Here is a 14,078-nt window from a genome sequence, read left to right as displayed (position 1 = left end):
GAAGACCTCCGCAGGTCCCTTCCAGCTCTATCCTATTCCAACTCTCACTGCAAAGGGTAAGGAAGCCCTGGGGCCCTAGAGAGCATCCTAAGGTATCCCCGCCACTCCACGCCAAGCTGCATGCGCACAGCCTCACCTCTCGAGACAGTTCTTCTAAGCTTTGTTCACTGACATCGTTGCTCACCGTGATGGGTGTCGTCTCAAACCAAGGAACCTGGAAACTGGAATGGGAGAGATTGGGGGTTAAGGGACACCCCTTCCTCCAGAAGCCCTTCATTTCCCCACTACAACACACAGCCGCATCTATAGTCTGTGGCAAGGGGATCCAGCCTTCTCCATCAAGACTTTCTCAGTGCCACAAAAATGGAAAGATACTTTTAATTCCCACAATGGATAAATGGCTGGGGGGGAAGAAAAAACAACGGATGGAACTAACAGAGATGGCGAAATTGCCAGCTTGGATCCAAGAAAACACAGTGATACATTCAATTTCATTTCTACTTGGAAACCACTTCTAAACTTGTGCCTGAGATGGCGGGGGGAAAAAAATGAAATGTTGACTTTGGATTTTGCTATTGAGATAAGTTTGTTATAGGAATGATTAGGAAATATTAGGATAGGATCAGTCAATTGGGGTGAATGCTGTAGACGACTTTCTATGAATTATTTGCAATAATAGACGGTTAATACAGGGCTTTGAAGTTTAACTTTGCTGTCAATTCACCTGTTAACTAATTTCTTTCTTTATATATAAAACTAGCTGGATACCCGTGCTTCGCTACGAAACTATGTGATCGGGCTTAGTTTTTAGGGAGGAAAATAAGGAGAGAAAAAATTCTGCCTCTGCCTGCCAGATTCCATCGGTATTCATCCGGCTAGCGACCTGTATGTGTGTGAGAGTTGAGGGCGGTTTGGAAACTGAAACAGTATTTGCTGTGTGAGCAAGGAGACAGCAAGGAGCCTGGGCGTGGCTTAGCTCAACTGTTCTGGACTAAAGCTGCTTGTGCTGTGAAAATTGAAACTCCTTTCCTCTCTGCTTGTGTTTTGCATTTGGAAGAGATTTCTTTTCAGGTGGGGAGTGTGTTAATAATAATAATAATATAGGAAATACTCTAAATGCTCTGATGGTCATTTCAAAAAATCCTTTCTTAGTGAGCACCTAGAAGCCAAGAGGAAAAATACGTGCCAAATTTCAAATTTGTAGGCTTTACGGTTCTAGAGATTTTGTGATGATGCGTGAGGGGCATTTCGCTTATATATATATATATAGAGAGAGAGAGAGAGAGATGTATGACAAATCAAATTGGGTTGCAAATAGATGCAGACATTATAAATTTTGGACCTGTTTCAGAAGCAAAAAAGCTATTATTTTTTCAAGATATCTGTCAGTGTTCAATTGGGGGGAGGATAACATATGTTTTGAATTTTTGTCCTGTTTAACCCTCATCTTTTTTTTAAAAAAAAAATGTTTTGTCTAGTTTTGTTTTGTCTTTATTTTTCCCCTTTGGATTTTAATTTTTCTGAATAAAATACAAAAAGGAAACACAAGTTTGTAAAAGTACAAAGTTCATGATCTTAATTCTCCTGTGCTAAAAAGGGTCGAAGGTCAATGATATAATTCTTTTTTTCCTCTTTATCCTATACTTTTCTTCTCCCATTTCCCCACCATTTTCATTTTCTTTTCTTTCATATCTTGATCAACCTATTAAAATTCCTTATCAGCAGCTGCAAAGATGGAGTTGATGTTTCTGCAGAATTTAAACTCTTTTTTTGCAAGATGAGCAAGGAAGCCTGGTGCCAACATCCAGCTGGAGAATCCAAATAAAAATCCAGGATCATTCCTGCTTCAAAATTCCTTACTGTTCATTGAATACACAGCATTGTACGAGGGCTATCCACAAAATAGTTTACGTTTTCGTCTGTAGCAAGAAGGGGCGGAGCTAGCGCGGCCATCTTTGGTCTGTGCGTCCCGCCGCTCAGCCTGCATCTAGTCGTGCTAGTGGGAGGTTCGTAGCGTTGCCCGTTATTTCACAGCAAACGTTTTGAAATGTGTGCTGCAATTGAAAATCCCGCGAGATACAGCACCGATCTTGCTTTAGGGCGGATGAGGGAAAAATCTCCCACTTGAAAGCATTCAGGACTTCTCGAGTGCGATTTGCTGTGTGTGGTCGGAAATTTTCATGCAAAAACAAAATTTTTGAGCTTAGCTTTCCTCTACGCTTGTTCTGAATTGCTTTTCTTAAGTTTTTGCAGGGTTTCACAATAATTTCAATCGGTTTATGGTTTTTTGCCAACAAAAAACCTCACACCTCGAGGGGTTTTCAATTGCAGCACACATTTCAAACGTTTGCTGTGAAATAACGGGCAACGCTACGAACCTCCCACTAGCACGACTAGATGCAGACTGAGCGGCGGACGCACAGACCCAAGATGGCCGCGCTAGCTCCGCCCCTTCTTGCTACAGACGAAAACGTCATCTATTTTGTGGATAGCCCTCGTAATATCGAAGCAAAATTAACTCTGGGGTTCCTAAACCTCAGTCCCTAGAATAAAACAACACTTTTCCAAGCCAAAGTGCCAACCTCTCACGTAGTCCGTCCGTGTGAAACAGGTTCTCGTACTTACGGGAACCGTCCGCTCCACACCTATGGCAATGTCCTTGAACAGATTTTAGGCTTCTCCGGCCTTCAGCAGAATCGTAGAAGTTTCGTTTCCCCATCTAACTGTTCTGACCCAGCTCCCCAACCCACGACAAACCCTCTGTAGGTTGAAGCATCGGTTCCTTTATTAGGAGTGCCGGCAGCCCTGGCAATATTTTCTCTTTCACCGCAGGCTAACAAGTCCGTCCGTGCAGGAGGTGAGTAGTTGTCTGCTACATCTATTCATCTCTGCCTCCTGCCTTTTACAGGCATGATATTCCGCTCTGAAAAAAATCGGGCCGGCCAAAAGAGACCCCCGCTGCGTGCCCGGGAGCGCCCGCTGCCTTCCTCACCAGGGCGCGGGCGGCGTGTTGCACGGAGGCTGGTCTGTGGCTGGCCCAGCTCCCTTTTCCTGCCGCTCAGCGGCCTCCGCCGCACCGCCCGGGCTCCGCTCAGGTATCCGGCTGGGGCTGTCAGGAGTTGCTACCGCTGGCGCAGCTCCACGCGCTCCAGTCCGCTTTGCCTCAGGAAGGAAAGGCAAAACCAGGAACCGCTGCTGCCGTTGCAGCGCCGCCGCGGCTCTTCCTTTTGCCTTTCCTTCCTGAGGAAACGCTGGACTGGAGTCGCGCGGAGCCGCGCCAGCAACTCCTCACTGGGCCTCCGAGGGGAGGGGAAGGAGGAGAAGAAGGGGTGGGGGGAAAGGAGGGGCGATTCCCAAAAAAATCGGAATTCCGATTTTAATCGGAAGAATATCATGCCTGCTTTTATCCCCAGGTGGGGCTTTGCTAACAGCCGTGGCTCTTCCGTTCCCAAGGACCAGCCCATAGATTTCCACTGCTCTCCTCTCCTCTGCCTTCTGTGCATCCACGCGTCAGGCACTGGACCCAGATGTTCCTCCTCTTCCTCATCAGCCACCTCCAGACCTGGGGGCTGTTGACTCCCCATCTGAGGGCTGTCTGTTGTGGTTCACCGGCAGCAGGGCTGAGGTCTCGGAGAGCGAGGACTTGGATGAGGGGCCTGTGTGTGATTCAGGGATGGGGCCAGGACTGTCAGAGAGTGTGGTGCTGCCTTCGGATCTTAGGGAGGCTGGCAGCAGTGATGCAGAGCAGCCTGAGGAGCCAGTGCCCAGTGTGCATGCTCGAAGGAAATAGTAGCTGCAGCAGCACAGGCGACTCAGGAGTAAGGCTGCAAGGTGATGGCCCCTCTCTTAAGGGATAAAAGCCAGCCCTCAGAGGTAGGATTCTTTGCAGGAAGCAAAGAAATTCTTGCCCTTCAAGTCTTGTGGAAGTTCACTTTATGCCTATACACATAACTATAACCTTTTGACTTCTCCTGCTAGAGGAAGGCATGCCAACCCGACTGTAAGTTGTAACCTTCTAGTGTCCGTATTCTTTTATTTCTATGACTAATCCAATCTTTCACCCAAGTTAATATTGTGGCTCTGTAGTACAACTTCCAGTCGGGCAGGCCAAATCCTCCTCATTAAAAAGCATTAAAAAGGTTTTGCTTTTATCTCTGTTTGGTGTTTCGTTTGCTTTGAACGAGGCTTGGGTCAGAACACTGTCAGACGGCCCAGCTCCACCTCTGTCCCTCTCTCTGCCAGCTCCATTCCTTCTTCCCCCTCGGAGCTCCCAGGTTGCCTTGATGCTGGCCTTGACTCTCATGCCACCACCTCCTCCTCCTCCTCCTCCTCCTCCTCCTCCTCCGATTCGGCTGCTGGAGGGGCCAGCAGCCCACAGCCCACAACACTAATCCAATCGAAAGCAACACCTCCCGCCTCTTACTCTAAGGGCAAATTGAAACCAAGAGGCCCCAGCTGCCAGTGTTTCATCCTTGACATCCAGGGGGAGTCAGCCCAACAACCCCTCAACTCACTGCTTGCTACAAGTCCGAAAGACGTGACGGATCTCCACCGACTGCTTGGCCAGGTCTCCGCTGTCCAGCCGGACTCCAATGGCTCGGTATCCCAGCTGGTTCAACGCCAGGGCGACGGCACAGAAGTTGGGAATGCCACTCCTAAGAAGATCAAAGTTATCAGTCAGGCTTTCCTAAGGGATCATGCCTGAAGGCTCACAGAAGAGGCCATTCTTGATTTGCTCAATACAGTTAGTCCTCGAGTTATGAAGCACAATGGAGCCTCAAACTTCTGTTGCTAAGCGAGGCGGTTTTTTAATTAAAAAAAGTATATGTCATAAAAACATCATCATCCTTCATAAATTTACAGACAGTGTATCGGTTGGTTTACCACTCCTTTTTGTGCATCCATTTCATAGTCATCATAGTAATTATATTACATAGTAATTATATTGTTATGTTTTATGTTTTATGTGTTTTTTGTTTGTTGTTAAAATTAATAAAACTTTTACTTAAAAAAAAAAAGTATATGTCTTAACTCTTGACGAATGAATCTTTTCTTTGATGCATACTGAGAGCATTTGCACCAAGACAAATTCCTTGTGTGTCCAACCACACTTGGACAATAAAGAATTCTATTCCACTCCATTCCATTCCAATTCCAATTCCAATTTTCTTCTGTTCTTTTCTATTCCATATTTTCTATTCTATTCTATTCTATTCTATTCCTTATTTATTTTATTCTATTCTATTCTACTCTACTCTGTTCTATTCTATTCCATATTTTCTATTCTATTCTATTCTGTTCTGTTCTGTTCTATTCCAATTTCTATTCTATTTTATTCCATTCCATATTTTCTATTCTATTCTATTCTGTTCTGTTTTGTTCTGTTCTGTTCTATTCTGTTTGGAGAAACTATTCACAGGATGTCTGTCTTATAGTAACATTTCTTAAAAGGTACTCCCAGACTCTTTCTGATATTGTGTTTAACAGTAGATTAACACAGTTCTCCTCCTGCATTGTTTTAAAAATTTAAGTGAGAAGTTTCTTTTTAAAAAAGGGGAAAGTGTGAAGAGACTTCACACATGTATTATAGAGTATTTTTCCTGATGGGATTTTCAACAGGGGTCTAAAAGAAGATTCAAATAAGATACTCTCACCAATGAAGACAAGCCATTAGTACATAAAATAAGAGCAAATCCCACTCTCTTCTAGCCCTGATGATGTTACTTAGTTGGGTAATGAAACGTCTGCAAGAAAACCACCAAGCTCAGAGAGCACCAAGGACCCCACAGTCCTTCTCCTCCTCTTCCCTTCTAGCACTGATGATGTTCTCTAGTTGGGTAACGAAATGTCTGCAAGAAAACCACCAAGCTCAGAGAGTGCCAAGGACTACCAAGTTCAAAACGGAGCTAAAAATATTCTCTTCTATTAGATTCAAATGAGCGTATATGGAAGACTTCCCAATCAGTTATCGTCCTATGGAATTCTATCAATTCCATTATCTATGACAAATTCATTCATCCCCAGATCTTCAGATTAGATCTGATTCCTAGCAACTTCACGGATAAGAGTGTGAGTCTTACAGAAATGGTTCATCCTTGCCTTCTTCTAGATGTTGCTTTGGTCTTCAGGATCCCTTAGTGGTCTCCCTTCCAAGGCCTGACATCCCCCCTCCCTACTTAGCTTCTGACCGCAGCCAAGGATGACCAGGCCAGTCCCACCCATAAATCTCATCCTCTTAAGATTGATCCCTTGACCAGGCCAGTCCCACCCATAAATCTCATCCCCTTAAGATTCCACCTAAAATAAATGTGGATATTAACATTCTATTGTAGAAAACGAATGGTATGTGGAATCTGATTGACCCAAAAATAATATAGTGCAACATGGCATAAGATAATGAAAGATCACAACTTAATAAAAGCAATTATACTATTACTAGAATAACACAAGATGTTAAACATAAATATGATGAATATTATTTTATTTACATTAAAATGTGACTTGAAAGGGGATGCTTTAAATATAATAGTGCCGTGGTGGCAAACCTATGGCGTGGGTGCCACAGGTGGCATGCAGAGCCATTTATGTGGGCACGCGAGCCCCAGCTAAACTACGCATGCGCATGCCTCCCCTCCGATTTTCGGCCCGTTTGAGGCCATTTTCACCCTCTCCGAGGCTCAAGGGAAGCCTCTGCAGCCTCAGGAGGCCGAAAAAATGGGCCTTCCGGAAATACCAGAAGTGACGAAACGGGCCCGTTTTTCGGCCTCCCAAGGCTGCAGAGGCTTCCCTCGAGCCTCCGAGAGGGCGAAAATGGCCTCAAACGGGCTGGAAATCAGCTGGGAGGCGTGTGCATGCGCAGTGCAGGTAAGAGGGCGGGGGGGGGTTGCACGAGCATGTGCAGGGGTGGGGGTGGGGCACATTGCATTATGGGTGCCGGCACGCACGCACACGTGTGCTTTCGGCACACCGCAACAAAAAGGTTCGCCATCACTGTAATAGTGGCACAATTAAAAATTAAAAAGGGGATACATGGAAAAATTAATACACTAATATGAATTTGGGAATCGTTATTAGAATTATATAATGTGTTAAAACACTGCAAATATGATTATTAATATAGGATCTGCAGTAAAAGGAGCGATGTTAAGAATCTGGGGGTTGACATAAAAATAACATACTGTAATAGTGAATAAACAAGATTGATCGTTTAACAAAATATGTGTTATTAAGATCCAATCTGGTAAGAATGTCAGCTGTATCCAAGATGAAAACTACTGCCGTGTTTGTTTTAAAATGTAAGGCATTCCGGAATCGCACTGTTCATTCCCACAATGATATGTTGAAACACAAGAAAAAAATAAATAAAAGATGCATTGCAAAAATAATAATAATAATAATAAAGATTCAACCTAAAAAGCGGTGGTGTTTCCAGCCCCTCCTTTTCCTTACCTCATGACGCAGTAAGTGTCCACCAGGCCTTGGAAGTTGTGCGGGTAGGCGATGGCGTAGGACATGAAGGCCGCCCTCTCTCCGCAGCTCACCTTCTCCGGCGGGACTCGGAGTAATTGGCACACTTGAGTCAACCACTTGTCCACTAAGGTTGGAAGGTCCACGGGCTCCTTCCCATTCAGGGGCAGCAGGCTCTACTGGGGAAAAGAGAGAGACTGGCCAACCTCTTCTTATCAAGGAGACTGACTAGTTCAACCACCCTCTTTAAGAGTTTTGGATTTCTCAGTTGTTGCTCAGAAAGGACCTTCCGCAGATGCTTCTTGAAGACGAAGGAGCTCCGTCCACTTACAGGACTTCCTGGCTCCTTGGTCAGGTCTTCCCACCCAGGCCAATGTCTGTTTGTCTAATCCCAAGGCAGGAGATTCTGCAGGGAAAAAAACCACGGCTACCAACCTGCCTTCCATGGAGGACCTGTCATATCCTGGGGCAATCCAAAAGCTCAAAGACCACAAACTTCTCCTGGCCAGCAATGAACACCCAGAGAAGCAGAGTAACGCCAAGCAGTAAGTAATAACCCAGTTAAAAAGGACCAACAACCTGATCAAGGAATCACTGAGAACACAACACAACTGACAGGGCGAGCCACTTGTACATAAACAGAGAAGGAAACCCCGCTCCATTCTAGCACTGATGAGGTTACCTACTTTGGTCATGAAACGTGCAAGAAAACAAACCAGAGAGAGAAGGAAGGAAGGAAGGAAGGAAGGAAGGAAGGAAGGAAGGAAGGAAGGAAGGAAGGAAGGAAGGAAGGAAGGAAGGGAAGGAAGGAAGGAAGGAAATGGAATGGAATGGAAGGAGGAAGGAAGGAAGGAAGGAAGGAAGGAAGGAAGGAAGGGGAATGGAATGGAATGGAATGGAATGGAATGGAATGGAAGGAAGGAAGGAAGGAAGGAAGGAAGGAAGGAAGGAAGGTGAATGGAAGGGAAGGGAAGGGAAGGGGAGGGAGGGAGGGAGGAGGAAGGGAGGAAGGAAGGAAGGGAGGGAGGAAGGAAGGAAGGAAGGAAGGAAGGAAGGAAGGAAGGAAATGGAATGGAATGCAATGGAAGGAGGAAGGAAGGAAGGAAGGGAATGGAATGGAATGGAATGGAATGGAAGGAAGGAAGGAAGGAAGGAAGGAAGGTGAATGGAAGGAAGGGAAGGGAAGGGAAGGGAAGAGGAGGGAGGGAGGGAGGGAGGGAGGGAGGGAGGAAGGAAGGAGGAAGGAAGGAAGGGAGGGAGGGAGGGAGGAAGGAAAGAAGGAAGGAAGGAAGGAAGGAAGGAAGGAAGGAAGGAAGGAAGGAAGGAAGGAAGGTGAATGGAAGGGAAGGGAAGGGGAGGGAGGGAGGGAGGGAGGAAGGGAGGAAGGAAGGAAGGGAGGGAGGGAGGGAGGAAGGAAGGAAGGAAGGAAGGAAGGAAGGAAGGAAGGAAGGAAGGAAATGGAATGGAATGCAATGGAAGGAGGAAGGAAGGAAGGAAGGGGAATGGAATGGAATGGAATGGAATGGAAAGGAAGGAAGGAAGGAAGGAAGGAAGGTGAATGGAAGGGAAGGGAAGGGAAGGGAAGAGGAGGAGGGAGGGAGGGGAGGGGAGGGAGGGGAGGGAGGAAGGGAGGAAGGGAGGGGAGGGAGGGAGGAGGGAGGAAGGAAGGAAGGAAGGAAGGAAGGAAGGAAGGAAGGAAGGAAGGAAGGGGAATGGAATGGAATGGAATGGAAGGGAATGGAAGGAAGGGAAGGGAAGGAAGGAAGGAAGGAAGGAAGGAAGGAAGGAAGGAAGGAAGGAAGGAAGGAAGGAAGGAAGGAAGGTGAATGGAAGGAAGGGAAGGGAAGGGAAGGGGAGAGAGGGAGGGAGGGAGGAAGGGGGAAGGAAGGAAGGGAGGGAGGGAGGGAGGGAGGGAGGGAGGAGGAAGGAAGGAAGGAAGGAAGGAAGGAAGGGGAATGGAATGGAATGGAAGGAAGGGAAGGAAGGGAAGGAAGGGAGGAAGGAAGGGGAATGGAATGGAATGGAATGGAATGGAATGGAATGGAGGAAGGAAGGAAGGAAGGAAGGAAGGAAGGAAGGAAGGAAGGAAGGAAGGAAGGAAGGAAGGAAGGAAGGAAGGAAGGAAGGAAGGGAATGGAAGGAAGGGAAGGGAAAGGAAGGAAGGAGGAAGGAGGAAGGAAGGAAAGATATAATTGCTGATGATACCTAGCTGGGTCATGAAACATTTGCAAGAAAACCACCAAGCTCAAAGAGCACCAAGGACCACAGTTCAATCCTGACCTACCTTCTCTTCTACTGATACTGTCTATCTCTATCTTCAATGGTCTTTAGATCCATAGAAAAACCTCACTTTCTCCCAATGTAGAAAACAACTGAATTTCTAGCTTCCCATCCACCTTTAATTATCAAGGGAGGCAACAATCCTTTGTGATTTAACTAAGTTTTCTTGGTCTATTTGCATCGAGCTTGGGATCAAGGCAAGATGGAGAGTAACAGACTGGGGGGGGGTCCTCTGGTATGTTACAGGCACCCAACTTTTTGTACTAACGTTGTGAGAACGAGCCATCAAAACATCACGGAGCCCATTCACTGAACTACAGTAGCACGTGATCGAAACACGGTGATGGCCTTGTGTCATCCCGGTGTTTAGCTTCTTGTGAGAATCGCCTACCCGAGGCAGAACAAACCCTTTCTTGAAGGACAATAAAAGGGAGCCCGTTTCAAGCAACTTAACAGCATAACAGGGTTGGAAGGGACCTTGGAGGTCTTCTAGTCCAACCCCCTGCTCGAGCAGGAGAGCCTATATCAGCGATGGCTAGCCTTTTCGTCATCGCGTGCCAAAAGTATGTGCGCCTGTGTGCCTGCACCCATAATGCGATGCGCCCATCCCCCCTGCGCATGCATGCGCCTCTCTCTCTCTGCGCATGCACGGCAGATACCCAACCATCAGCTGGCTGGCAGGGCAAGGGCGCGCACTTCTGGCACACATGCCATAGGTTTGCCATCATGGCCCTAGACTATTTCAGACAAACGGTTGTCCAGTCTCTTCTTAAAAACCTCCTCTGATGGAGCAGCTACAACTTCAGGTGGCAGGCAGTTCCACTGCTCAATTGTCCTCCCTGTCAGGAAATTCCTCCTTAGTTCCAAGTTGCTTATCTCCTTGGTTCGTTTCCATCGGTTGCTTCTTGTCCTGCCTTGAGGGGCTTTGGGGAATAAACTGACACCACCACCACCACCTTCTTTGGGGCAGTTGAACCACAGGGGTCTTTTGGGGAACTTCTCCTGCCCCCCCTGAATACTAACCCGTGGGTTGACGTCGTCCACGGAGGTAAAGGAGGAGACGTAGGAATGAGCCAACGTTCCCTGCGCTGGGATCCCGTAGAGTTTCCCGGCCAGGACGTTGCTGGTAAAATCAAAACCTGGAAAAAGGGTAAATTTGGGAGATGGGGGGAGAGAATTAGGAGACAGGCGCTTAGACAGAACATCCGAGGATCTCTCTTCACCAGCATTCGGGAGAACCCCTGGGGTTCATGCAGAGATGGATCCAGGCAGTCCTTGGCTTACGGCCATTCCTTTAGTGACCAATCAAAGCTACAACGGCACTGAAAAAGGTTTGTTACACCTGACAGGTGATAGACATATTCACAGATAAATGATAGATGGGAGAAGGGATGGAGAGAGTGAGAGAGAAAGGGAAAGAGACAGGGAGAAGGGAGAGAAAGAGGGAGAGAGGGTGAGAGAGGGAGAGGAATAGAGGGAGAAAGGGAGGGAAAAGGGAGAGGAGAGGGAAGGAGGGAAGTAGAGAGGGAGGGAGGGAGGGAGGGAGAGAAGGAAAAGAGAGAGAGAGAAGGAGGGAGAGAGAAAAGGAAAGGGAGAGAGAGGGAAGGAGACAGAGGCAGGGAAAGAGAAAGGAAGACGGAGGAAAAGGGAGACGGAGGAAGGGAAAGAGGAAGGGAGAGGGAGGAAGAGAGAAGGAAAGAGGGAGGGAGGGAGGGAGGGAGAAAGGGAGGGAGGGAAAGAGGGAGGGAGGGAAAGAGGGAGGGAGAGGGAGGAAGGCAGAAGGAAAGAGAGGGAGGGAGGGAAAGAGAGAGGGAGAGGGAGGGAGAAAAGAGGGAGGGAAGGAGAAAGGGAGGGAGGGAAAGAGGAAGGGAGGGAAAGAGGGAGGGAGAGGTAGGGAGGGAGGAAGGAAGGAGAGAAGGAGAGGGAGGGAGGGAAAGAGGGAGAGGGAGGGAAAGAGAGAGGGAGAGGGAGGGAGAAAAGGAAGGAGGGAGAGAGAAAGGGAGGGAAAGAGGAATGGAGGGAAAGAGGGAAGGAGAGGGAGGGAGGGAGGAGAGAAGGAAAGAGAGGGAGGGAGGGAAAGAGAGAGGGAGAGGGAAAGAGGCAGAGGGAGGGACGGAGAAAGGGAGAGGGGGGAAAGGGAGACGGAGGAAGGGAAAGAGGAAGGGAGGGAAAGGGAGGGAGGGGAGGAGAGAAGGAAAGAGAGGGAGGGAGGGAAAGAGAGAGGGAGAAAAGGAAGGAGGGAGGGAAAGAGAAAGGGAGGGAGGGAAAGAGAGGGGGAAAGAGAGGGAGAAAGGGAGAGGCGTTTTGTAGCCATGGCCATCCCCCCCGCAAGCACTTTCAGCCTCCCTGCGGAGTTGGTCTCAGGGTCTGGTCTACCTGGTGGGACTGACCCCCGGCCTCCCACCGCAGCCTTCGAGAGGAGAGTCACAAACTGGACCTTACCGCCCACGTAGGAGTACTTGGACGCCGAGAGGCCTCCGTCCAGCCCCTGAGCCCGGCGTAGACCCATCTCCATCAGCTTCTTGCCCGGGCCGGCTGCAAGACGGAACCGGGCGGCGTTTGTGGCCACCAGGCTGCAGAAGCAAAATCCATTTGGAGAACGTCAGGCCTGCCGCAACTTAAAACTCAAAATAAAAACGACCCCTGTCTCCACTGGTTGAAAAGGGTATAGTTTTGTTCGAGCGGCCGGTGTGCTGCAGTATCGAATAGCCAGAACTGAGAACTGCATGCCAAAAACCCCAAGTTCAACCTTTCCTAGCCTTACCTGCCGCCCATGGCCCCCTATAACCAAGCAGGTTCAGACAAGATGTTTTCATGATGATCAGTTCAAGCCAGGGGTGGGAGTCACATTGCTTAACAACCGGTTATGTGGGCGTGGCCTAATCTGTGGGTGTGGCTTGGTGGTCACGTGGCTGGCTGGGCGTGGCTTGCTGACTGGGTGTGGCTTGGTGGTCACATGACTGGCTGGGCATGGCTTGTATTTTAATATTGTAAATATTTATGCAACTATTGAATTTTTTGTATTAGAAAAAGAGCAACTTTTACCCAAAATCAGGCAAGGCAGGGAGGCAGATTGAGTTGCTCGCAGAATCACAGATTCACTCAGAGATCTATCTATCTGCAATCTGCTACCTGAGTCCGTCACATAAAATTTGCTTGCAAGCAAACTCATAACATTTGCTTGCAAGCAAACTCATAACATTTGCTAGCAAGCAAACTCACAAAATTAACTCACAACACACCATGTATGTAAATATTGAATTTTTTATTTAAAAAATAGCAACTTTTACCCAAAATCAGGCAAAGCAAGCAGGCCGATTGAGTTGCTCGCAGAATCACAGATTCACTCAGAGATCTATCTATCTGCAATCTGCTACCTGAGTCCGTCACATAAAATTTGCTTGCAAGCAAACTCATAACATTTGCTTGCAAGCAAACTCATAACATTTGCTAGCAAGCAAACTCACAAAATTAACTCACAACACACCATGTATGTAAATATTGAATTTTTATTTAAAAATAGCAACTTTTACCCAAAATCAGGCAAAGCAAGCAGGCCGATTGAGTTGCTCGCAGAATCACAGATTCACTCAGAGATCTATCTATCTGCAATCTGCTACCTGAGTCCGTCACATAAAATTTGCTTGCAAGCAAACTCATAACATTTGCTAGAAAGCAAACCCACAAAGTTAACTCACACCATGTATGTAAATATTGAATTTTTTTTTATTAGAAAAAGAGCAACTTTTACCCAAAGTCAGACAAAGCAAGCAGGCCGATTGAGTTGCTCGCAGAATCACAGGTTCACTCAGAGATCTATCTTTCTGTAAACTGCTACCTGAGTCTGCACTGAAAAATAGAAGCTTCAGTCCTAAGGAAGGTTCAGCTCTGCTTTTAGATTAGCTAAAAAGCAAGAAATCCAACGGTTTCCTGCTTTCTAGCTAATCTAAATCTGCTGGCATAGCAGAACAGCTCATGGCTGGGGGAAAAAAAAAAGGAAAAATAGCAACTTAGCAGGCAAGTTTGATGGCGTGCATACCAGGTAAGGAGTGAGTAGGGGAGGGGCCAACCAGTGGCGCAATTTTCTGGTTCTCTGAACTGGGCAGAATCATCACAACTGGTTCTATAGAGCCAGGTAGAATCCCACCCCTGGTTCAAGCTCAGGTTGAAATGCGACCCTCCTTTTTCCAGCCAAGTGACCTTGAAGCAGGATCTCGAGGAGATAGAGCGGTTACTTTCAATTTCCCAAGCGTTCCTCCTTTCATCCACCCTCCCTACAGTTCAAGGCAAGTCTATCGCTACATAGCAGTGAAACTTAAGCTTAACGTGGC

At 47.4% G+C, this 14,078-nt stretch overlaps 1 protein-coding gene across 1 annotated transcript in view; it reads right to left on the bottom strand.

The window, feature by feature from the left end:
- Positions 1-14,078, bottom strand: part of NAPRT (nicotinate phosphoribosyltransferase) — a 43,593-nt gene that overhangs the window by 15,810 nt on the left and 13,705 nt on the right. The window contains exons 4-8 of the mRNA XM_087958896.1: positions 12,190-12,320; positions 10,771-10,886; positions 7,450-7,643; positions 4,515-4,655; positions 137-221 (exon numbers count right to left, since the gene is read on the bottom strand). Coding sequence (XP_087815022.1) covers positions 137-221; positions 4,515-4,655; positions 7,450-7,643; positions 10,771-10,886; positions 12,190-12,320 — 667 coding nt within the window. The remainder of the gene's footprint in view (positions 1-136; positions 222-4,514; positions 4,656-7,449; positions 7,644-10,770; positions 10,887-12,189; positions 12,321-14,078) is intronic.

The sequence above is a fragment of the Notechis scutatus genome, chromosome 3 (assembly GCF_049901735.1).
Source record: "Notechis scutatus isolate UNSWTSFEM ecotype Mainland chromosome 3, rNotScu1.2, whole genome shotgun sequence".
NCBI lineage: Eukaryota > Metazoa > Chordata > Lepidosauria > Squamata > Elapidae > Notechis > Notechis scutatus.
This window is presented reverse-complemented; position numbering and strand designations above follow the sequence as displayed.